This window comes from Patiria miniata, unplaced genomic scaffold, assembly GCF_015706575.1.
Source record: "Patiria miniata isolate m_02_andy unplaced genomic scaffold, ASM1570657v1 HiC_scaffold_1, whole genome shotgun sequence".
In the NCBI taxonomy this organism is placed as follows: domain Eukaryota; kingdom Metazoa; phylum Echinodermata; class Asteroidea; order Valvatida; family Asterinidae; genus Patiria; species Patiria miniata.
Genome location: NW_024037047.1, coordinates 11,360,814 through 11,387,761, shown reverse-complemented (window position 1 = coordinate 11,387,761; position 26,948 = coordinate 11,360,814). Strand labels below are relative to the sequence as shown.

Here is a 26,948-nt window from a genome sequence, read left to right as displayed (position 1 = left end):
GGCGGTCCTACTCCAACACATTAAACAGCTATCTGAGGTGGATTTTATTATATGAAACGCGGTCAAAATTTTCCACGTTGTGCATACTGAGTACCCCCCCCCCCCCTTTTAAAAATGGATGCCGCACCTCTAAAAGGGTAGGTTTGTGATGGCCTCACAAAACAACATTTTTTATGAATATATTGTCCGTGAGTATTTAATCCATTTATGAAAGGAAGGCACAACTTTCTTTTATAGGGGCATCGTGACTACCCCCCCCCATTTTATTATGGCTGCCACGCCCCTAAAAGGGTGTGTTTGCGATGGCTCCACGTATGATTTTTATCTCGTGAGTATTAATGTCTGTGGAAATTAGCTTCATTCGTTTATGAGATGTGGGCACATTTTCCCCATGTTGGGCATAATGAGAACCCCGCCCCCCTTTTTTCAATATGGCTGCCACGCCCCTAAAAGGGTGTGGTCGCGATGGCTCCACACCTGGAATTGTTTTTCTTACGAATGTCAATGTCTGTGGAAAGTTCCATTTCTCTATGAATGTGGGAACAATATTTCCAGGGTGGGCATAATGAAAACCCCGCCCCCTTTATTTCCTTATATGGTTGCCACGCCCCTAAAAGGGTGTGTTCGAGATGGCTCTACATCTGGAATTTGTTTTCTCATGAATGTCAATGTTTGTAGAAAGTTCCAGTTCTCTCTGAGTGTGGGAACAATATTTCCAGGGTGGGCATAATGAAAACCCCGCCCCCCTTTTTTTTCCTATATGGTTGCCACGCCCCTAAAAGGGTGTGTTCGAGATGGCTCCACATCTGGAATTTTTTTTCTCATGAATATAAACGTCTGTGGGACGTTTTATTCGTTCATGAAATATGGGCACAATGTTTTCCAAAGTGGGCATAATAATTACCCCCCCCCCCATTTTCTTTTAATGGCTGCCACGCCCCTAAAAAGGTACTTTTGTGGTGGCTCCGAATCTGGAAAACACTAATAATCTATATAATTATGTCTTTGTGAGGTTTCCTGCTTTTGTAACAAGTGGGAAAAACCATTTTTATTGCGGGCATGACAAGTCCCGCCCCCCTTTTTTAAAATGGATGCCACGCCCCTAAAAGGGTAAATTTGCGATGGCTCCACATCTAAAACATTTTCTCGCATGAATATAAACATCTGTGCCAAGTTTCACGCTTTTATGCAAAAGTGCACAATTCATCGATATTTTGTCACATATCCGCTGGACTATAAGTCAAGTGAGCCGCGACGTTACAAAAGAAATGAAGCTGTCTATAAAGACGGCAACTTGTCCTTTGTAGATCACCAGCCGGTCTCACCAATATGGCGTCAAATTCGTACATTGTGCGGCTCTTTATTAGCTATCCAGTCTTTATATAGAGATCAGTTTTAGAACTATAAAATTCTGACTCGCTGGTAGTGTTGCGCATACCTACGTGAGGATTGTGAACGTTCAACCAATGAAACGGTAAGAGGCACTGGATTTTTAGGAGTCCACATTTTATTGTGACACTGGAAAAGTGTTTAAGACCAGCTAGCCATGTCTTTATCATCCGTTTAAGACCGGCCACGTGACGGGCTCTCGACCAATAGGAATAGCTAAACTGTCTGAGGTATTTATGAATTCTTGTTTAAGTACAGAGACAATGAACAAAAATGTTGTGGCAAAAAAAATTAAATGAAGGATACCGAAAGATTTTACTTAACTCACTAATCGAGATATACAGGGTGGTTCAAAAAAAGGAAAACCCACATTTGACAGCATTTTCACCTATTTATATAAAATTATTTTTAACTGTCGATTAGTAGCTATTAAAGTACTGGCCTTTAAGCACTCGTGACGAAAAAATCGTTGCATTTGCACATTTTGTCGTTGAGAGCTATGCTAATTTGAACATTTCATGTGCGAAACCTGTTTTTCCACGGAGGTATACATTCCCTTCGCTTGACTGAGCTCAGCTTTCCGAGCTTTTGAAAGGGCATGACATTTGATTGTTATGTATGTAATGTTATGCAACAATGAACTTAAGCCGACAGCTCATTGAGTAGATGATCTTAACACTTTACATGAATAATTGGATAGCTTCAAAAAATATTTTGGTGGGAAGGTTTTTTATTTTTTATAAACTACGAAAACGTCAAATTTACATGGAATAACCCGTGGACAAGACTGATTTTGGTGACTTGATTTCATATTAGCACAATATCACTATTGTTGCGACTTTTACTATTTTTTTTTCACCATGCATAGTTAAAGGCCTATACTTTACTACTACGTGAAAAAAATATTTCATTAAGTAAGTAAAAATTACTGTCAAAAGTGGGTGTCCTTTTTTTAACCACCCTGTATTTGATGGACGTGTATTTTTAGTTCGTTTCTTAAAACGTATACACAAAATCTACCTACAGTTTTTAATATCACAAAATTCCCATGGAATCCAAATGAAACTGTATGCATGTTACAACGGGCACATAATTAACATAATGGATTGATAAATGATTGGCAACGTCATCCAATAATTCGAATAACGTTTACTCATAGTCAGTACTGCTCAACACCATGGAAGGGAACAGAGGTTGACGCAAAGGGAACTCGGAGGTTTAGGGAACCAATCAGGGACAGCGAAAGTTGAATTGTATATAACGAGCGCCCTCTACCCTCTTTGCGTCTCTCGATGCTCTTTCATTCGTCATCGAATGGATCACGCCTAAGGCAGTCCCCACATTGTCTGCATATCTCCTTCTTTTGTTTCAGACGACAATGTATTTTGAAACTGTGTGTAGCAATCATGTACGACATGAAATGCATCGATACATTTGCCACTAATAGGCCTATATATATATATGTAAAACAACGCACCGGTGTCGCATCCCCGTTGTGAGCATAGGACTGGATGCCAGTCTAATATATGGGGGGGGGAAGAGCCTGGAAGTTCACCCCTGGCGGCGCCCTTCCCGAAACCATAGGAAAATTAACTTGCACAAAAATCCAACACATTTGTAAGTGTTAAAATGCCCATAAGCTCGGCACGTGACCTTTCCCTTTGCGGCGCTATTGCGAAATTGCAACATTGCGAAATGCGTGCGGGGATTCCCGCTTTGTTGCTTTAAATAGTGCATCATGTCATAGTCGTCATGGTGACACTGCCTTTTCACAGGGACAAAACAGATCGAACGTGAACGTCACAGTGTACATTCATGCTCGGTTGAAACATGGTTGAAATAAGGCTGGATTCATCATGCCGATAACACACTACTGTACGTGTGTACGATAATTTAGCCTACAGTCCATCCGTACAACAGGTCGCCTTTACCGATGGATGCAGCAGGTGAGGACAGCTTAATTGACAGGGCTAACAGTATGTATTGTCATTATACGATGCTGGGGAGTTGCATAAACATCCTTGACCATGCGAGGCCATCTGATCACTTTTATGTCACTTCTCTTTGTGTTTTGGTGGTAAACATTAAAGGTTTTCATTAGTGCGTGTGTGTTTTATTTGTGTAGAATATTCAGGATCATCTAAATAGCTGCACTTTGTTTTACAAAGGCATCATCTGCAGGAACAGACTCCTTGGTATTATAATTATCAAGGTACACAATGCACCATAAAACCAACACTCTGTCGGTTAGTCTTTTACTGACTTACCCCGAAGGGCCGGGGTATTTCCTAGAACTGGGGACCAATTTGTTTCCATTCAACATTTTCGCTATGCATGGCCACATAGTGAGGTTCCATATCTGGTCCATTTCATATATAATTCCCAGAGGGGTCATGCATGTACATCATGTCGCGCGGTCACGATGTTCAGTTGTCCAGACCACGTGTCCGTTGCGTCGTATACAGTCTACTCTGTTGTTTAAAACCGGCAACCTTTGTATTTTGCCTTATTATTTGTTCGAACCCTGACGGGGAACATGGTGCTTGTGTTCTTGGGCAAGACTCTTTGCTACGATTGCCTCTCTCCATCCAGGATTATAAATATGCTTATGAATGTATATACCAGAATGCGCTGATTTCGACCTGCTACAAAAATTTGTCTCATAACTTGATGAACAGGGGTAATAATTGTGAGCGCTCTGAGACCTTTGATATAAAGCGCTATATGAGCACCACATTATTGTTATTATCCGAACATTCTGAATGTAGAATGAGGGGGTCAAGATTGATCCAAATCCAGTGTCTTTATTTTATTTATTTTTTTCAATTTTGAAAAGAAAAAAATATGGTTTTTTTTAAATCAGAGTGGAATATAGAAACATTATGCATTTTATTGTCATAACTCAGTCAAGGACAAACGAAGATTGAGCACCCAAAGAATTGGTGGCGTGCGCCCAAAGAATTGACTCCCCGTGAGAGTTAGTCTTGGTTCCAAGACGTTTATGTTTCAGCGTGCGCTTATTTGACCTCATCGTAACGGGCGCCCTTTCTACTTTGTGTACGGTTCGTCGACCCAGTCAAATTCGTGGATGGCCATTATGAGACCGGGAAGTGATTTGTTTTTTCATATATTCGCTATGGGCGCCTAACATCAGCTCTTGTCACGGAGGGTTATGCATAATAAATATGTCGCGAGGTCACGATTATCGGCTGATATTCTAAACCAACCAAACATTTCTCAAGTTGTCACTCGATTGAACAAATTATTGTTTGAACTTTGAAAGTATTGATTTTCGTGTGTTTAATGAGAACATACCGTACTGCATGTCAATCGATGAAAATACTTTTCAAGATTTCTGATCGAAACGACGTCGCAGTTACTAAAGTTGCAAAACAGAGAAGAGCTATTTTTTTGACAAAACAAATTAATAACCGAAATGTCGGGTTAACTGTCAGTTTGCGTGTAGCCATGTACTGCGAATAAAACACAGCACCCTCCTGTCTTTATTTTCACTTTAATTTGCAGGTTGAACCGAATCACGAAGACTTGAATGAGCTAACGCGCGACAAAAGGACAGACTATGGATAATCATAACCAAGGTAGAAACGCAAAATCACATTATTGTCATGTTTTCAACTACAATCCTGTCAAGAATCATACTTTAAATGTATATCTTGAACTGGCTGGATATTTCAAGACAAATTTTGGCCAATCAGTTTCCGTTTGGAGTTTGGAATACGTTTCTTTTTCTCAGTTTTGATAAATAACATCAAGGCGAATACTGGAAATTATATAACATATTAATCCTGTATGACACGCTTAGACCTATCATGCGGGCTCTGGAAAAGAATCTAATTTTAACCTTTAGTCCTCTTCAATCAGAATTCTCTAGACGTGCACAATCTCAAATTTTTATTGCACCGTAATTGCCTAGGGCTTAATTGATTTTGGGATCACATCCAAAAATAACTAGAGGTTGTAGAAACAACAACACGGTGTTGGGCCATGGATTACCGCAAACTTTGCATGACGAAACCAGCCCTCTTAAGAAAGTGGCTAGTTTCACACTGTTGAAAGCCCCTGGGGAGCAAGTAAACCAAACTCCCCTCCCTGCTCCACAGTCCCAGCGAGATAGTGACTTGTGGTTAAATGAAATCAGCTTTAAAGCTGATTTCAGCTTGATTTGATTTGGATTTCAGCTTTTTTCACTCACTTGCTGTGTACAAAAGTATAGGAGATTTCCAAAGTTCAGCTTTTTTACACCTTTTTCAGCTGTTTTCAGCTATTTTTATCAGTGGTCACTCACACCCCTGATATAAAACAAGTTAACATTTCAGGTACGTCATTATGATAATACTTTTGTTGGCCGACAGATTAAATTTAGCAACCAAATATTATGCTTGAAATCGCCCAGGCAGAGTGACCTTCGCTCCTTTTAGGAACCATTTATAGAACGAGTGATAATGCATTTTTGACGTTGTTTAACCTGCCGCTAGAGGGCGCTCTGACATTTTATGACGTCACCTGTAATATATTTCTGTAATACAGCCTAGACAGACACTCACATCATTGAAAGCAAGTTCGCATCTTCTGCCAATTTCAAATAATAAGGCACTTCCGGTTTCGACCGGAAGGAGGGGTCAAGTGATTTTGCACTTAATACCAAAACTGAAGATCCTGCAATATTGTATCGATTGCCATAAAAAAACAAAATCAAATATGTAGCAGTTGATTTTATATTGATTTTCAAAGATTAAATCTAGAAATCTTTGATTGCTTGTAATACGATACTGGATGACGTCATTATGACGTCATCACCAGAAAGTTCAAGAGCTATTTTAACTGTGCTATATACAGCCAAATCTTGATTATATCTATCACGGTATATTTTCTAGCAATTTTTGAAGGTTTAAAGGTCTTTTTATTGTAGCTTCCGGTCTGATGACGTAATCATTTTTTTTTTCGCGCACAGGTGCTGTCTGCATTAAGGTCATCATGTACATTAATTTTGAAGCGATTACCGCAAACTTCGCCACAGACATCAAGTGAAAATGCTTTTTTGACGTTTTTTAACCTGTCGCTAGAGGGCGCTCCAACACTTCATGGCGTCACCCATTATTGTTTTTGAAAGGTCAGTCCAGGCAGACACTTCAATCGTTAAAAGCAAGTACATATCTTTTTCCACTTTAAAATTATTAGGCACTTCCGGTTTCGACCGGAAGGAAGGGTCACGTGATTTTGCGCGCACAACATAAAATGAAGATCATGTATTACCATGTCGATTCCCGCAAATTTCAGGTTCCGGTCTCTCACGGTTGATTTTATATGGAATTTCAAAGATTAAATTTATTAAACTTTGAAGTGACGTCACGTGACCCGTGATGACGTCATGATTACGTAATTGCAAAAAAACACATCTGCGGTAGGTTGTGCGTTCATGTATTGACAATTGAAGTTCATATATGTTTTCATTTTGACACACAGTTCTGGAGAAGGAATGTGTATAGAAGAAAAAAAAAAATCTAAAAACCCTAGCAAAAACAATAGGTTTTGGGCTAAAGCCCAAAACCTAAATATTGAGAGCCAAGGAATTTCACCCCACAGTGATTGTTAATATTTAGGTGTTGGGCCTCAGCCTATTGTTATTGTAAGAATTTACTATTTTTTTTATTATTCTTCAAGACACATTCTTCTCCGGAACTGTTTGTCAAAATGAAAACATATATGAACTTCAATTGTCAATACATGAATGCACAACCAACTGAAGATGTGCTTTTTTGCAATTACGTCATCATGACGTCATCATGGGTCACGTGACGTCACTTCAAAAAATAATCAATTTAATCTTTGAAATTCAATATAAAATCAACCGTCAGAGACCGCAACTTAAATTTTGCGGGAATCGACATGATAATATATGATCTTCATTTTATCTTGTGCGCGTAAAATCACGTGACCCTTCCTTCCGGTCGAAACCGTAAGTGCCTAATAATTTGAAAGTGGAAAAAGATATGAACTTGCTTTCAACGGTGTTGATGTCTGCCTGGATTGACCTTTCAAAAAAAATAATTGGTGACGTCATGAAGAGTTGGAGCGCCCTCTAGCGGCAGGTTAAAAAACGCGAAAAACGCATTTTCACTTGATGTCTGTGGCGAAGTTTGCGGTAATCGCTTCAAAATTAATGTACATGATGACCATAATGCAGACAACACCTGTGCGCGAAAAAAAATTGATTATGCATCAGACCGGAAGTTACAATTAAAAGACCTTTAAACCTTCAAAAATTGCTAAAAAATCAACCGTGATAGATATAATCAAGATTTGGCTGTATATAGCACAGTTAAAATAGCTCTTGAACTTTCTGGTAATGACGTCACAATGACGTCATCAAGTATCATATTACAAGCAATCAAAGATTACTAGATTTAATCTTTGAAAATCAATATAAAATCAACTGCTACAGATTTGATTTTGTTTTTTATGGCAATCGATACAATATTGCAGGGTCTTCATTTTTGGTATTAGGTGCAAAATCACGTGACCCTTCCTTCCGGTCGAAACCGGAAGTGCCTTATTATTTGAAATTGGCACAAGATGCGAACTTGCTTTCAACGATGTGAGTGTCTGCCTAGGTAGTACTGTACAAACATTTTACAGGTGACGTCATCAAATGTTAGAGCGCCCTCTGGCGGCATGTTGAAAAATTCAAACATGGATTTAAACATGCATATTTTGAGTTGATGTGTGTGGCAAAGTCTGCGGTAATCCATGGCCCAACACCGTGTGGTTGTTCATACAACCTCTAGTTAGGTTTTGGGCTTTAGCTTTTTTTTTTAGCTTTAGTTTTTTTTTCTTCTATACACATTCCTTCTCCAGAACTGTGTGTCAAAATGAAAACATATATGAACTTCAATTGTCAATACATGAATGCACAACCTACCGCAGATGTGTTTTTTTGCAATTACGTAATCATGACGTCATCACGGGTCACGTGACGTCACTTCAAAGTTTAATAAATTTAATCTTTGAAATGTCATATAAAATCAACCGTGAGAGACCGGAACCTGAAATTTGCGGGAATCGACATGGTAATACATAATCTTCATTTTATCTTGTGCGCGCAAAATCACGTGACCCTTCCTTCCGGTCGAAACCGGAAGTGCCTAATAATTTTAAAGTGGAAAAAGATATGAACTTGCTTTTAACGATTGAAGTGTCTGCCTGGATTGACCTTTCAAAAAAATAATGGGTGACGCCATGAGGTGTTGGAGCGCCCTCTAGCGACAGGTTAAAAAACGTCAAAAACGCATTTTCACTTGATGTCTGTGGCGAAGTTTGCGGTAATCGCTTCAAAATTAATGTACATGATGACCTTAATGCAGACAACACCTGTGCGCGAAACAAAAATGATTACGTCATCAGACCGGAAGCTACAATAAAAAGACCTTTAAACCTTCAAAAATTGCTAGAAAATATACCGTGATAGATATAATCAAGATTTGGCTGTATATAGCACAGTTAAAATAGCTCTTGAACTTTCTGGTGATGACGTCATAATGACGTCATCCAGTATCGTATTACAAGCAATCAAAGATTTCTAGATTTAATCTTTGAAAATCAATATAAAATCAACTGCTACATATTTGATTTTGTTTTTTATGGCAATCGTTACAATATTGCAGGATCTTCAGTTTTGGTATTAAGTGCAAAATTACGTGACCCTTCCTTCCGGTCGAAACCGGAAGTGCCTTATTATTTGAAATTGGCAGAAGATGCGAACTTGCTTTCAATGATGTGAGTGTCTGTCTAGGCTGTATTACAGCAATATATTACAGGTGACGTCATAAAATGTCAGAGCGCCCTCTAGCGGCAGGTTAAAAAGCGTCAAAAATGCATTATCACTCGTTCTATAAATGGTTCCTAAAAGGAGCGAAGGTCACTCTGCCTGGGAGATTTCAAGCATAATATTTGGTTGCTAAATTTAATCTGTCGGCCAACAAAAGTATTATCATAATGACGTACCTGAAATGTTAACTTGTTTTATATCAGGGGTGTGAGTGACCACTGATAAAAATAGCTGAAAACAGCTGAAAAAGGTGTAAAAAAGCTGAACTTTGGAAATCTCCTATACTTTTGTACACAGCAAGTGAGTGAAAAGAGCTGAAATCCAAATCAAATCAAGCTGAAATCAGCTTTAAAGCTGAGGTTCCACACCCCTGTTATATGTTGAAATGTGAAAATCCGTGAATAAATGGCTGAGAACGATCTGTTACTGTTATGCTTGCATAAAACCGCAATTCGCCAGAAAGTATAGTTCCAGAAAGCAGTGTGGCGAACAGGTGGTATTTCATTTAACCACAAGTCACTATCTCGCTGGGACTGTGGAGCAGGGAGGGGAGTTTGGTTTACTTGCTCCCCAGGGGCTTTCAACAGTGTAGAAACTAGTCACTTTCTTAAGAGGGCTGGTTTCGTCATGCAAAGTTTGCGGTAATCCATGGCCCAACACCGTGTTGTTGTTTCTACAACCTCTAGTTAGTTGTTGGGCTTTTAGCCCAACATCTATTGTTTTTGTAAGGGTTTACTATTATTTTTTTAGGTGTTGGGCTTTAGCCCAAAACCTATTGTTTTTGTAAAAGTTCACAATTTTTTTTTTTTTTATTCTCCAAGACACAATTCTTCTTCGGAACTGTTTGGAAAAATGGAAACATATATGAACTTCATTTGTCAATACATGAATGCACAATCTGCTGAAGATGTGCTTTTTTGTAATTACGTCATTGTGACGTCATCATGGGTCACGTGACATCACTTTAAAGTTTAATAAATTTAATCTTTGAAATTCCATATAAAATCAACCGTGACAGACCAGAACTTGAATTTTGCGGGAATCGACATGGTAATACATGATCTTCATTTTATCTCGTGCGCGTAAAATCACGTGACCCTTCCTTCCGGTCGAAACCGGAAGTGTCTAATAATTTGAAAGTGGAAAAAGATATGAACTTGCTTTCAACGATGAACGGGTCTGCCTGGATTGACCTTTCAAAAAAAAATAATGGGTGACGCCATGAAGAGTTGGAGCGCCCTCTAGCGGCAGGTTAAAAAACGTCAAAAACGCATTTTCAGTTGATGTCTTTGGCGAACTTTGCGGTATTTGCTTCAAAATTAATGTACATGATGACCTTAATGCAGACAAGACCTATGCGCGAAAAAAAATTGATTACGTCATCAGATCGGAAGTTACAATAAAAAGACCTTTAAACCTTCGAAAATTGCTAAAAAATCAACCGTGATAGATATAATCAAGATTTGGCTATATATAGCACAGTTAAAATAGCTCTTGAACTTTCTGGTAATAACGTCACAATGACGTCATCACGTATCATATTACAAGCAATCAAAGATTTCTAGATTTAATCTTTGAAAATCAATATAAAATCAACTGCTACAGATTTGATTTTGTTTTTTATGGCAATCGATACAATATTGCAGGGTCTTCATTTTTGGTATTAAGTGCAAAATTACGTGACCCTTCCTTCCGGTCGAAACCGGAAGTGCCTTATTATTTGAAATTGGCAGAAGATGCGAACTTGCTTTCAACGATGTGAGTGTCTGCCTAGGCAGTACTGTACAAAAAATTACAGGTGACGTCATCAAATGTTAGAGCGCCCTCTGGCTGCATGTTGAAAAAGTAAAACATGGATTTAACATGCATATTTTGCGTTGATGTGTGTGGCAAAGTTTGCGGTAATCCATGGCCCAACACCGTTTTTTTTTGTTTTCTTTAGTTCTTCTCAGCAAAATTCTTCTCCAGAACTGTTTGTCAACATGAAAAGTGATATGAACTTCAATTGTCCATACATGAATGCACAACCCACTGAAGATGAATTTTTTTGTAATTACGTCATCATGACGTCATCGTGGGTCCATGACGTCACTTCAAAAAATAATAAATTTAATCTTTGAAATTCAATATAAAATCAACCGTGAGAGACCGGAAATTAAATTTTGCGGGAATCGACATGATAATACATGCTCTTCAATTAATCTTGTGTGCGTAAAATCACATGACCCTTCCTTCCGGTCGAAACCGGAAGTGCCTAATATTTCAAAAGTGGAAAAAGATATGAACTTGCTTTTAACGATGTTAGCCTGTGGGTGGGTTGATCTTTCCGAAAAAATGACCGGTGACGCCATCAAGTGCTCGAGCGCCCTCTAGCGGCAGGTTAAAAAATGTCCAAAACACATTTTCAGTTGATGTCTGTGGCGAAATTTGCGGTAATTGCTTCAAAATTAATATACATAATGACCTTAATGCAGACAAGACCTGTGCGCGAAAAAAAATTGATTACGTCATCAGACCGGAAGTTACAATGAAACTACCTCTTTTACTTTGAAAATTGCTAAAAAATCAACCGTCAGAGATAAAATCCAGTTTTGTGCTTTAAATGGCACTTTAATAATAGGTCTAAAACTTCCCAAGGTTTCGTTACAATACATTTACTAGAAGATGCCCTTCAGCCCCGTTGAAGTTGAACACGCCTACACATTGAAACGCTCATTTAATGCCACGTACATTGCATGTACAGCAAATGGGGATGATTGCGTACAAAGGGAAAATCCCGAACAACAGCGTGCTGCGATTGCGTAAAAGGGAACTTCCCGTCATATGATGCTCAAAAATTGGGCTGGCAAAAGCACCCAATTGGGCGCTTTTTTAAATTCGGCGTTTGTTCCCCTAAAAACATGCGCATTGGGGTAAAGAGGGTATGGCGAGCAATATCTCGTATTGAGCCAATGGTGTGCGACCTTTACTTTTAGAGATATGAGCTATTTAATGGGTTTTTGTAACAATTGTACTAGATACCGTAAGTGTTCAGTACAGCAGCATACGCGCGTGCAGATCCTCACCTGACTCTTTTTTAACTATCCTCTGTATAATTACTCCACGCGCTATTTTTCAACCCTCAACCCTCAACATCAACATCAACAATCAACAATAAACATTAACATGAACATCAACAATCAACATCAACAATCAACATCAACAATCAACATCAACATCAACAATCAACAGCAACATCAACAATCAACATCAACAATCAACATCAACAATCAACATCAACATCAACAATCAACATCAACAATCAACAATCCACATTAACATCAACAATCAACATCAACAATCAGCATCAAGATCAACATTAACATCAACAATAAACATCAACAATCAACACCAACATCAACAATCAACCGTAACATCAACAATCAACATCAACAATCAACAATCAACATTAACATCAACAATCAACAATCAACATCAACAATCAACATCAACAATCAACAATCAACATCAACATCAACAACCAACATCAACAATCAACAACAATAATCAACAATGCGAAAAAAGCCAAACCTCTAGCCCAACACCGTGTGTTTGTCCTCAAACTCTAGTTTTTATTCAAGACAGATTCTTCTCCGGAACTGTTTGTCAAAATGAAAACATATATTAACTTCAATTGTCAATACATGAATGCACAACCCACTGCAGATGTGCTTTTTTGCAATTACGTCATCATGACGTCATCATGGGTCACGTGACGTCACTTCAAAAAATAATAAATTTAATCTTTGAAATTCAACATAAAATCAACCGTGAGAGACCGGAACTTGAAATTTGCGGGAATTGACATGGCAATACATGATCTTCATTTTATCTCGTGCGCCTAAAATCACATGACCCCTTCTTCCGGTCGAAACCGGAAGTGCCTAATAATTTGAAAGTGGAAAAAGATATGAACTTGCTTTTAATGATTTTGGTGTCTGCCTGGAGTGACCTTTCAAAAAAAATAATGGGTGATGCTATGAAGTGTTGGAGCGCCCTCTTGCGGCAGGTTTAAAAACGTAAAAACCACATTTTCACTTGATGTCTGTGGCGAAGTTTGCGGTAATCGCTTCAAAATTAATGTTCACGATGACCACAATGCAGACAACACCTGTGCGCGAAAAAAAATGATTACGTCTTCAGACCGGAAGTTACAATTAAAAGACCTTTAAACCTTAAAAAATTGCTAACAAATATACCATGACAGATATAATCAAGGTTTGGCTATATATAGCACAGTTTACATAGCTCTTGAACTTTCTGGTAATTACGTCACAATGACGTCATCAGGTATCATATTACAAGCAATCAAAGATTTTTAGATTTAATCTTTGAAAATCAATATATAAAATCAACTGCTACAGATTTGATTTTGTTTTTATGGCAATCTATACAATATTGCAGGGTCTTCATTTTTGGTATTGAGTGCAAAATCACGTGACCCTTCCTTCCAGTCGAAACCGGAAGTGCCTTATTATTTGAAATGGGCAGAAGATGCGAACTTGCTTTCAACAATGTGAGTGTCTGCCTAGGCAGTACCGTACAAACATTTTACAGGTGACGTCATCAAATGTTAGGGCGCCCTCTGGCGGCATGTTGAAAAAGTCAAACATGGATTGAAACATGCATTTTGAGATGTGTGTGGCAAAGTTTGCGGTAACCCATGGCCCAACACCGTGTGGTTGTTCCTACAACCTCTAGTTTGTTTTTATTTCTGGTGATGACATCAGGCATTCATCAAAGCGCCCTTTAATAGGCACTGTAGCTCACAAGCCTGAAGAAACATGTAGAGAGAAGACAAGAGAAGAAATTACAGTTTTGGAGGTTGGAGGAAAACCCCAGAAGGATATTCAGGGAACAAACCCACTGAATCAGGCACATGCATCCTGCGCCATCTATGACAAAAACGTCTCAGCGCTTTTCCCCACTCCAATTTAAAACAAAAATCCAGCCAAGCAATATTTTTTCACCCTACACAGGATCTTTTCGGAGCCTCCCTGACTGCTCATGTGCCAATAAAAAAGCTCTCAAGTACCGACCCTACTACTATGAAGATCAACTACTCGGCGTCTGTTGCACTAACTGCAGTCAAGCGTTGCTGGAAGAACGGTTTTTGTTTCATCCAGACGAAGATAACACCCGCCCCTCGGTAACTGTCAACGATGTCGTCCTCAAGAAACAACTCAAGATAGTCACTGAGAGCAACACCACCAAAATCGAGAATTGCAAGTCCCTGAGCAATATCCTAAAGGTGGGGGATCACATCACTTGGCAGCGCAGGTTTGGCCACTGGCATCATGCCATCGTGTTAGGCGAGCCCTCAAATTAGAATCCCTCCCCATACCGTTCGGGGTTGAGCCCGCCCAGTATGTTGAAGGGATTGGGACCTTGCATGGAACCGATCGGCCTGGATAAACTCCACCAGGCTTCTGCACCATGGCTCTGGCTCATCACAAAGGAACCAATTTGCGACGCGCTAATCCTCCAGTAGGCAACAATGACTGTGATGAGCTTCATAGAAGTTGCCGCTGGTAATCCCAGTGGGCCGAATAATCCTCCAACAATGGTCAGACTTCAATTTATGTTGCCTATTGTGAAACCCTGAGTCACCAGTTTGGACCAATTGGGGCGTCACGCTTCAGTAACCGGGTGGCTTCTGCCTTCGTACCGATTGGGGTGAAAGAAATTAGCATACCGGACCAGGTACCCGAAAGGTCTGTTATCTGATGGTTCGCCTTAGAAATTGGTGGGGTGGGAGGGCGTGTGACGGTCATTCATTGGTGGAAGTCGGACGATAAGTGGCAGATCATGCAAACCGAGCTTGACCTAAACCAACAACAGGGAGAATTGTTTCGTATCGATTACCCTGACGAGTTAGCTAAAGTTAACCCACGTGAGTTGGTTATCGCTCGTGCTAGAGTTAGGTTAAGCGACACTGGTTACAATCTAATTCATGATAACTGCGAAACGTTTGCGACATGTTGTAAGACAGGGCTTGCAGAAAGCTGCCAGGTTGAATGGTTATTTCATAAGCTGACAGCGATCCTAGCAGCTACCACAGTCAAGACCGTCGCAAAAGCAACTTTTAAAACTGTTACTGCTGAGACCGTGGAGAGAGCATTTTTCAAGAAAAAGTCCAATGCCGTTGGAGTTGTTGTCCTTTTTCTCATAGAGAGCGGCTTTTGCGTGTGGGATCTTTACAAGATTTCAAAAAGCAGAAATGCTGGTGAAATTTCCCGGCAAGATTACATAACCAGCGTTGTCCAGCGTGTTGCCGAGGCACTGTTAGGTATCGGCTTTGCCGCTGGATTGGGCATTGCCGGAGAAGCGCTCGGAACTTTAATAATGCCAGGTGCGGGGACTTTGTTTGGGGGCATTTTCGGGGATTTTTTGGGGGAGTATTGGGCAAGTTCCTAGGGACTTGCACAGGGCCGCCGATTCGTCGTAGGCTCGCTTCAATGACCGGGACCGATGATAGGGCTATAAAAAGCATACAGGACCTGAAACCAGGCGATCAGATTGTCTTGCACAGCAATGACACTCACGCTATAGTCGTGGATCGTGACCAAGCTACGTGTAAGGTGGAAGTAGTACATTACACCAAACAACAAGGTGTCGTGGAAGAGACGATTGATTTCAAACCTCCCGTGTACAGGCTGGAGTATAGGGATGATTGTTATTCACCTGAGGATGTCATACAGAGGGCTAGATCTAAGATTGGTGATGACAAGTATACAAACTCCGAGACCTTCGCCAATTGGTGCAAAATAAGAAGAAAAAAAAGATGTCAGAAAAGAAGAAAAAATATTGTAATGAAGCAAGGTAGCTTTTGATGTCATCGCGACCTCTTCATTCAGTCTCATTTCACCGTCATACCCCGACAATTACTTTGCTAAAAGTACTTTGATCTATGGACAATTAACCTTTACCAGATGTTGGTTGTTTGAACTGATACATCAGCTTTGATTTTATATATCGACATCACAACAGAGGAAAGACTTAGTAAAACAGACAACGTTTAATAGAATAGGACTTAACTAAAAATATGTTAATAAATTGATAATTGTCAACACATTTGATTTTTTCGGGCAATTTTCGAAACTTGAGACGTGTGGCCGTGCATAAAGGTTGCAATATTAAATCAACGCAGTAACACAACACTAGGGAGATGTTTAAAACATATATCTTACAAAACATGTTATAAAACAAGTAAGGTTGAATAGCACAGCCGTATACACTTAAAGGTATCGGTACAAGGCCTATTAAATCCAGTCTATACTGAATATTTGGCGATACGTATAATTTTAAATCAATGTACAAAGTTAGCACAGCATTTAGAATCATAAGTAGGTTTCAATGTTGCATTGTGATTGTTAAACCCTTTTGTGTGCGATGTATATTATGCACTTTGTTTAAAAATATAATGAAACTTACAGGTTTTTTTCAAATGTTGATTTTTGTTCCAAAGAGGATAAATGGGTTGACTGTTGTCGATATTTTGTACATAATTTATGTTGATTGTGTTAACTGGATCTATATGCAGGACATACTTGTATACCAAACAACTTGTTGAATAAATCACTTTAATTCTGTACATAGTTCAATTACATTTTATGAGTTGAAGATTAAGCCAGTCGAACAGAACCGGGATATATTGAGGCTTTCTAAGAACCCGAGTGGTTTTTACTATACTTCTCTTATTTTTCATGAAATTTGGAGAAATATTAAGCCTATTTGCTCGGTACTTATATGGTTTCGCTACGGTTGAGTCTGGGGCTATGATAAATTTCGGGGAAAGAGGGAAATCTGTACAAAATGTATTTATTTTGGTACTGAAAGTCTTCTTTATAGTTATTCACGTGGTTATCTTCATCACAATGTTCGATTATAATGGTGGAAATACGCCTATTTTAACCAATTGTAAATATTGTTCAAAGCTGACATTGTGATGGGGAAAATTCCGCGAAGTTACAGTGCAAAATCGTAATTCACATCACACAATCTGGTCTAAGAGGGAAGTAGGGCCCCTGTGGTATGACTTCTTCAATCCACTTCGTCGGAGGGTATGGCCACAATTACCAACATAGTTTTTGTTTAATGTTATGAATTAAAATATGTGTAATTTATTTTTGATTAACAGTTTCAGTATATGTTGATGCATGCATGAGAAAGTAAAATTATTTTTCAATAACACAAATTGAAACTACATGTTTTCCCATTTAAATCGCAAATGCCGCTCCGTACAAATTTGCTACCGTAACAATAGACACAGGCAACATGTATCAGGTTGTTTACGCAATTTTTATTCCTAGGATGGTTAGGGCCAATTCATGAATAATTTAGTAGTTTCGATGGGAAAACTATGTTCATTCATAGTAACAGAACAATGATATCAAGAGCACTGTTGTTATTTAGTCAACCAGTTACATTAAAGTATTTTATAGAACAGTTGTCGTAGAGCTACCACAAAAAAAGGAGCCTAGTGGATAGCGAGATGAGCTATTGATACGAGGATCCCTGGTTCGAATCCATGTCGTCGCTGCTCGTTTTCATGGACTATTTTTCTTCTCCAAATTTAGCGTTGAGATAATTTTTATTTAAGGGGAAAAGAGAACGAGAACATATGTCTTGCAATTATTCAAAGAAAAAAACTGAATTATTCATGACATTGCCCTATAACCCTCCTGATGGGAAAAAATACGCTAACGGTTCGGAGCAAGTCACTAATATAGACCATTATCATGTTGCGGCCATCTTGATTTTTCCCATTCAAATCAACGTAACCAAAGCCATCGAGGCTGTAAGGAAAAAATAGTCCGGTTCCTTTTTGCACAAAAAAACATTATCATTCAATACTGATGTTGGTTACATGGGCCATGACCAGTGGCGTAGCCACGGGGGGGGGGGGGGGGGGGGCGACCGCCCCCCCCCCCCATGAAACCTTGTCGCCCCCCAGTCGCCCCCACTGAGATTTTGAGTTTCTTAAAAACTATCATTGATCTACATGACGCCCCCCCCCCCCCATGAAATGTTCCAGTCCCCCCCCCCCCGTGCCCCCACTGCCCATGAATGAAATGGGGGCAGCATGATAAGGGTCTATTTTCTACAAACTATATCATTCATTCTAATAAAAGAAAATGGGATGACTTTAATATGGTAACATTTGTAATTTTACCACGATTTTGGTGTCTACTTAAGTATGATTGTACTTCCGCCTACGTAGCTTTTTTTTATATAGACCTTCAACGTTCCATATGATCTTGTAATGTAATTCCCCCTAATTCTTGATTTTTTTCTCTCTTGACGAACAAATACAATATTGAAGGTGCCTTTGTTATTAAATCATTTGTTGTCCTCATTCAGTATTCCGGCCGTTCTGCGTAAACTTTTACGAAGAAAACAATGCACAAACTTGCTTTTCAGCTGACATACCCGTTTAAATAGGTGCAGGCCAGTAAAGAAGCCCGCAAATTGCCTGCGCCGGCAAAATCACGATTTGCATGCCCTTAAATGCTCTGGTATTAGAGTGTGAGGGCCATGAACTTCAGGGTTTAAAAAAAGAAGGGTGGAAGCCATGCATGCAGAGGACAGCGAGCTCGTATTTCTGTGACATTTTGATGAAATTAGACCCTAAAATGGCTCTCTTTTGCAATGGAGCGTAGGCATCCTTTTTCAAAATTGCGATGGACCACATGACTACTTTAAGGGTTGATGAACTTAGGTTGGAATTTGCACCCAAAAGTCATTCGTTAACCCCCAAAAAACTATAACAGAAAATGAAAGACGATGTTATAAGCTTTAATTTGATGTGTATTTCAAACACCTTTGAGAATTTTGAGTATTTTTAATACTTTTTGGAAGTGCGCTTAATTATCAGTGAGGTCTATGGGAGTGGTCTGCAACCACAGGTACTAAGAACTGCCTTTAACCATGGCTATAAATCCTAGTGGCGCACTCATAATTGTCAAGTTTCCAATGAATGATTTTGTCGACGAATTAATGTTCGCAATAGCTTGCGTATTTCCAGGTGTATACATGTAAAACAAGTGGTACTCACCGGCATTATGCTGCCTGTCTGGGAACGCTTGTTAGCAGTGCTGACTCTGGAATTTTCTGGGCGCAATGCACAGCATCTGTATTTAGCAGTGTTCCTCGTGTTTATTTGCAACTTGACTGCGCATCAAAAAATGTGCATGCATGTATAACTACATAATACACACCGAAGCTTTGAAACAAACTTCCAACTTCATATTATCAACAATCATTCTGTAAAGTAGTCGTTGACACCCCTTTTCCCAAAATCCACGATCCACACCTGAAAATCCTACTTTCCATTTTGAAAACAAAAGCAATGATTGGGTGCATGGTGACTCTTGGGATTTAACTTTCCTGTCGTGGCAGTTTGTAATGCCCCGAAATGAACGATCAGGTGCGGGATCTATAGCTTTCAGGTATGGGGAGTTTGATATTCTGGATCAATACTGCAAGCAATCTCCCGTTATGGGATGTATAGGTTGCATGTTGTATGAAGTCATGCCGATGTCATGCCGATGTCATGCCCAGCTAGGGGGTCCTTGGAAAACTCTTCAAATCTACGATGTTCCATGCATTCTATAAAGCAATTTGAAAATTAATCTAAGACTTTGAGTCGAAATATTTTCCAACCAATTTACTATTTTGGCCCCATTTTATAACATTAGTCAATGGCTGAAGCGAAGGTCGCAACTCGCTAACGCCTTCCCGATCCGTTACTGGTGATAACGAACGGTGTTGAATTTGATTAATCTTGAAAATATTTTCCATCTGCGTTGCTGCATACACTGCAAGGGGGAAATCCCACGAGTCTTGCTGACATGTACAGCCTGAGGGACCTGTAGACGTAGGCCTACCCAGCGATTAATGATGTGGAATGCTGTGTTCACATTGGAAAATGTCGATCAAATTGATAATCACGGAAATGTCCCCAGAACATGCAGAGTATATTATACCACAGCCAATGCCCAATTATTAATGGACAAAAGGCTAATCTCAATGTTTTGAACATATTCGAAGCAACGGGTAAATATAGTTTCTGACAAAAATTGATTATATTTTTTTAACGAGTTGAGCAACAGTCCAATCAGCATGCACGGTAATTGCAATTCGCCCAAACAACAACACGTGTTTTAATGAACAAGCACATAAAACTATGGTAACAAAGAGTCAAAGGAGAAGAGACCAAAAAAAAAAACTTTCAGAGCTAAATTATTTTATACAAAAATATATGTTAAAGACAAGTTGCATAAAAAAGTTTGAAAGATTTTTAAAAGTAAGTTTAGAAAGAAACCCGAAATGCGTTTAGGCTTTTTGAATAATTATATTTGGCCTTAAAAATGCTGCTTAAGATTAAGATGAGACATGTTTGCAACTCGTGTTAAAAACCGGAGGTAATAATATAAGTTTTGCACTCACGTTACTTACTACGAAATTATTATACGTGAACTATATTAAATATGCCATATTGGGACGAGGAGAATTACATTGTGTACTAGAAAATGGCTGCACAAACTATTCAACCTGATACTTCGTCACATAAACAATTTAACCTCATCACCAATCCAGATACAATTGTGGAAACTAAAACTGCATTTGTCCTGAAAAGTACGGAACGTTTTCTACATTGTATAATAATTGTTAAAAAATGTTTAAATAGAAAGTGTTGGTAAATAGAAAATATTTTTAAAAAACAACAAATTTTGCATTGCCGCATGGACCATTTCAGTGTTCCCTTTGTGATTTACAAATTGATGAAAGGCTCGTAAGAAATCACCTGAAAAACCCCGGTACAAAACAATCCAAAATTGGGAGACATAATAATGAAGCAAAAACCCTAAAAGTGTCTTCAAAGTAATTTATCCTATGCATACGCAAATTCATACGTTTTACATAATACAGTGGGTTTTTTTAAAACGGCAGTATATTCTTATTTTTTGGCGGACAACAGATTGCTTTGATAGCATGGACGATCACGAAACCAAAACAGAAAACCACCAAGAAGCTCAAAGGAGTAAATCCTTTGTGCGCTATTGAACGACAGGCAGATCCAAGATGTCCTGCGATCCAAGACGGTAGGCCAAAGCTTAAAGTAAAGCCGTTAATGAACTCCGAAAACTTCATCAATATATCAGCCAAGGATCCCGGTTCTAAACCGTATGCTGTGCAACCAATGGCAGGGGCAGCAAGCTTAACCCGGCTCAGCCCAGCCCACCCGAAGCCAGCACAGCCAGCCCAACCCCACCCAGCCAAGCCAACCTTGCAAAGCCCAGCCTAGCCCAGCACATCCTAGACAAGCCCATCTCAACCCAGAACATCCAGCCTAGCCCAGCACAGCCCAGTACAGCCCTCATGCCCACCCGCACAGCCAACCTATGCCAAATCTATCCTAGCCCAGCACATACTGGACCAACCCAAATCTCAACCCAGTGCATCCAGCCTTGTCCAGCACAACAATTTTAATGTTACGGGTGACCAGTGAAAAAAAGCCTGTCTACCTTTTTGCACGGTACGGATCATGAACACTGGCTACGCTGCTAAGTTATAAAAGGGAATTTTTATCATGTATGGGATCAATAAACCACCGTATATTCAGCAAAAACGCTTCTACTACTTACTGTTTATAAATCAAGGAGGCAGGCAGAATGATTGCGAAAGTTATAAGCCCATGGGCATATATCTGCTAGTTAAAAAAAAAAGATTATTATGAAGAGACTCTGCTAGGTGGTTCTAGATTTGCGATCTTTACTCACTACACTAGCGATTTCATCAAATATTTTCAAAAAGAAAGTTAGCCTTTGAAAATAAGGAGAGATATTAAAATATATACATCTCCAGGACGCAAAAGCAGCATATCCAGCTGTTGATGTCAAGTGGGGGCAACCGCACATCCGCGCCATAATGTAGACATGTTTTTTTCTCCGGACACTTGCCCTCCGTAAAATCAAAGAGCGGGGAAGGGGGGGGGGCGGTTGGTACCAATATGCCAAATGGGGGCGCTCTTCAAAACTGACCATTATTATGTATACTATATTATCATATGGACATTTTCACGGCGCATTGTATTGGTTGTTGTTTGTTTTTTGTATATTTGTTTTTATTTCCGGTGACACATGAAAATCCGACTCCTATGAAAATCGGACCCCTTTTTCCCTTTTATTGGATCATCCCTCGCACGTGACAGGTCACTCTCCCCAAACGATCCTAAAAATAGCATAGTATTGTACTCACGCGTGCGCACTACTACCAATGAGTCCACATTTCATGGAGTCGGATATTCACGCTACACCGGACCCATCCTTTTTGGAATAGAAACAGTTTGTATTCAACAACTCTAGGGCACTGGTGTTCACATGTTTCGTTTTCAAAACAATTTTCACATAAATCTGCCTTCGTTTAATAATGAAGTACGTCCTGCTTACCGTTCAAAGCGGCAGTAGCAATGAATTCATAAAAGTCCGTCCCTGCATGCAGGTGTGAATGCAGCGTCTGATTGACATGAAATGTACACACTGCAACGGCTCAACCGATCTATGTACAATGTACATCATTAGGGTACTGCAACTAAATGCGCTTGAAATGTCACCCACAATGTAACCTCGTCCCCGCGGCGATCGAGCGAGGAATACAAGCTCCTGAAAAGATGTAGTTGAAGCTTGGGAACGAGGTTGCCAACGCTGCGCCATTGCGTACGTTGGGGGAAAACCCGGGATGAGGAATGAGCTGGTGAAGAATCTTTGGAATTGATGGGTCAATTACAGCACAGCAGGTCAAAGGATAATGTGTTCGACATGTTTGTTGTGTTCCTGTTGTATTTTTTACTGAGCGTTGTTACTGCGGTATAAAGCCCCTAAAGTACGGAGCCCCTAAAAAGACATTCAAAAATTCAAAAAAAAATTCTCGTGCTTATCTCGTGCGCACTAAACAATTGTTTCTGTTTTTGAATTGCCCTTTAGGGGCTCCGTACCGTACTGTGCTGTGGGGCGCTTTGTAAATTCTTTCGGTGCACTGGCAAGAGGACTAAAATCATGGCCATTCGGTCATTTAAAGGATTAAACCTCCACCAATGGGCGTGCTCAACAAAATTACAATCTTAGCCTTCACATAATTATCCCAAACATGAAATAGATCAGCTTTTGGGTAAAATATAATACTTGGATTCAGATCATCTTCAGAATGGAATGTTTAAAATCAAGGCAAACAAAACACGCAAAAATTGTTTCAACGTGTGACAATTTATTTCTATTTAAGCAAGCCAGTGGAAGAGTCACAGTGCACGTGATTTCATTTATGCCTATACAAGCTGATTTACCCGATCATAGATCGGGTAGATCGTAGTGTTGGGGATGAACATTTGGGGAGTTAAATGTAAATGGGGATAAATACTACGCAGTGTAGACTTTCGATTGGTCAGACCGCGCCAGGCATACTAATGTATAGTCCTTCTGAGCATTCGTTGCACTCGGCGCAGGGGCGGCAAGCAAAGCACAGGAAACAATAGGGACACTTGATGGCAACGCACCATGGAGAAAAAATATTTTGCCAAGGTCACCCCATGCTACCGTTTGGTGAACTCTTTTGCAGAACGGCCGAGTAGAACACGAAAACGAAACCCCTACGTTGACCTCGCTGACCTCGCCAGTCTAGACACGAAGAAAAAGCGAGCACAGGGGGCGGACAGACAGTCAACGTGAAAGCGCACACGACGGCAAATTCCTGCGCAAAACGCAGTCACGAAAAATCGACGAAACGGATCGCCGGTCCGTACGGGAAAATCAGGACGACCCGAAGTGTCCGACCTGGCGGAAGACACCCTCCGCATTTTTCCACGGACGTGGAGTGATTTTGGCGCCGCGGGAGCCCGCGGTCTGGGATTCTTTCATGAGCAAACATCGTCTCGGAGGCCCAGTTAAACTCTCTCTTATATATATATAGATTCCACTAAAAGGAGAGATGTTTTTGGCGACAGGGGGTCGAAACTGTTGGAATCATTCTTGAGTCCGAATAAAAATTTTAGGGCCTAATTCCCAAGAGCAATTATCTTCAGACGTAAAGTAAATTAATTGAAACAAGGGGAATGACTTATTTTCAGTTTTCAAAAATTTTAGATTTTTATTTTCTGGTTATTTTAGTCTTAAATAACTTGCAAGTACTGACTTTGTAATCTGGTTTAGAATCAAAAGACAAGGTAACTGATAGATACCATGGGATTCTTCACGATCTTCGAATGATGATGATCTACCAACTGGAAAGAAGTATGTAATCCCCGAATTAAGGTCGTATAGATCCCTAATAACTCTAGTCCAAATGTTGTCTACTTAGTAAAGGTTTCACATGTACTAGCTGATTTCAACAATAGTGTGATTTTTCCTAATTCATTTCACATATTGGCTGTAACATCATTAAAGGAAGTTAAACTCGAGTTGTCTCGCGAGATGTTTTGTAAATAACCATTGTAGATTAGTAATAAGATGGATTCACAGTTTTGCACACCCTTTAACTACTTGTCAAGTATTTCCGCAATGAGTGATAATTTCGATAATTGTCTGGCGAGGTGACTGGTGAATTTCGATTGAAGCATTATTTGGTTTCGTAGATTCCCACATCACTTGCGGCCAAAGAGATAACCGGACACAGCACCGATGGCTCCCGACGCGGCGTAGCCAGCAGCACCCAAGCCTGCTGCTCCTACGGACTGAAGCGTAGCCACTACTCCTCCGGCTGCTACACCGCCACCGGCTGCCACGGCCGATTGAGACATCATGGAGGCAGCCACTGAGCCGGCTGCTATCCCTGCTGACTTGAACCCCAGTAAGGCCGGACCGTAGGTCATGATGCCTAGACTGGCTGCTCCAACGACTAACGCTGTGATGATCACCATGATGTCTGCTGCAAGCACCATGAGAGAGAATAATTTTATTAATTTTAAAAATTTGTAAGAAAAATACCGATTATTGTAATCCTTGCAGCCTAGCCCAAGGAAAGTTGCAGCCTTGTTGGCCTATGGTGCCGCGCTTGCATCATCGATGTGCATTCGAATTCAGGAAATGGAATCAGACCTAATGCAATGTCGAACCTAATTTCAGAGGGTGATAATAAGCCAGTTCGGTATTCCAACTGCGCATGTGCACATCGACTTCAAGATTTGACGATTTTTCATTCGGGATAAACATTTCATCGTATGCGTGGAAAAGCATAGCGGGGTAACAGCAAAATTGAAGAGATCATCATCGTGTTCTGAAGTAACATTTTGTAAAAAAAAAACCGTTTGAACAACGAAGTGTAAGTGTCTTGTGTGTCCAAACTTTTTTTGCGAACGAAATTTCCATCTCTTTTTACGGAAGACGGATAGTGCCACTCAATAAGTCTGAATATATTTTTTTGTACGTGTGAAAATATTTTTTTTGTACAGCGGCCGCCACTTATTATCCTAGCCCAGCACCCACTGGACCAACCCAAATCTCAACCCAGAACATCCAGCCTTGTCCAGCACAACCATTTTAATGTTACGGGTGACCAGTGAAAAAAAGCCTGTCTACCTTTTTGCACGGTACGGATGAGAACACCGTGGCTACGCTGCTTAGTTATAAAAGGGAACTTGGATCATGTTTGGAATTGATAAACCAAAGTATATTGAGCAAAAACACTTTTACTACTTACTGTTTATAAATCAAACTGTTTTCGGTGTCCCTCTTGACTTCAGGTTCTCTGGTAGGCAGGCAGGATGATTGCGAAAGTTATAAGCCCATATAGCTGCATGGTTAAAAAAAAATGATTAACATGAAGAGACTCTGCTAGGAGGTTCTATATTTGCGATCTTTACTTGCTACACTGGCGATTTCACGACGTGTGACAATATGTTTTTGTACAGCGGCTGCCTCTTATTATGTGGCGGCCGCCACATAATAAGTGGCGGCCGCTGTAGACAAAAAAATATTTTCACACGTACAAACAAATGTATGCAGACTTATTGAGTGGCATATATCCGTCTTCGGTATCTTTTCGATTGCACGGAAAATTACACAGAATGCAGATTCGTTTGAGGATAGTATGGCGGTCTGACAATAATATCGACCAGTACGAGACTCGCGTCGTTCAAGAGGAGACTACTTTATAACGACAGGCAGCCCCCCCCCCAGCGGCCCCCCCCCCCCCCCCCCCCCAATGAAAAATTCCTGGCTACGCCACTGACGACAGGGGCAGTCGTGCTCAGCCCAGGTCTTCTGTGATTCTTTTTCAATTTTCTTTGGGTGTGGCTGTGACGGTAAATCGAGTCTTCCTTGCGATAAGAAGTCTACAACTCAACGTTAAAGCTTACCTCTGTTGTTGCTGCGGGTTTATGCGCTCTTCTGTTTTCCTGCTCGTGGTTTTCAGAGTCAATTTACGAGTCAGCCTAATAGACTGTGCGATTGTCCGATCAATCCCAGACCGTACCACCTAGCGTGTGATTTCACCACGCTGGATTTCCCCAATGATTACGGTATCTCCCATATATAGCAAATATTTATTTTTTATATATGTGCAAGCGCGACTGACTCGACTGCGTTTGATTTAACTCTCACGTGACTTCTCGTGCTTACTACTAGTACTCGAGCCTGACCCAACACAGTATCGCCCACTGATCTCTGTTATACTGACAGTA

At 40.1% G+C, this 26,948-nt stretch overlaps 1 protein-coding gene, 1 long non-coding RNA gene and 1 pseudogene across 2 annotated transcripts; 2 read left to right on the top strand and 1 right to left on the bottom strand.

The window, feature by feature from the left end:
- The first annotated feature begins 3,043 nt into the window (after positions 1-3,043).
- On the top strand, positions 3,044-14,618 carry LOC119723305. Its single transcript, XM_038193856.1, has 3 exons — positions 3,044-3,335; positions 4,915-4,988; positions 14,254-14,618. Exons 2-3 carry the CDS (start codon positions 4,970-4,972, stop codon positions 14,601-14,603), a joined length of 369 nt encoding a protein of 122 aa, XP_038049784.1. The 5' UTR covers positions 3,044-3,335; positions 4,915-4,969; the 3' UTR covers positions 14,604-14,618.
- A 352-nt stretch (positions 14,619-14,970) lies between these two features.
- Positions 14,971-18,157, top strand: LOC119723296 (annotated as a pseudogene).
- A 7,027-nt stretch (positions 18,158-25,184) lies between these two features.
- LOC119723288 lies at positions 25,185-26,948 on the bottom strand. Its single transcript, XR_005270528.1, has 3 exons — positions 26,625-26,948; positions 25,967-26,059; positions 25,185-25,195 (listed from the first exon to the last, which is right to left on the bottom strand). It is a non-coding gene; the product is annotated as an uncharacterized LOC119723288 (long non-coding RNA).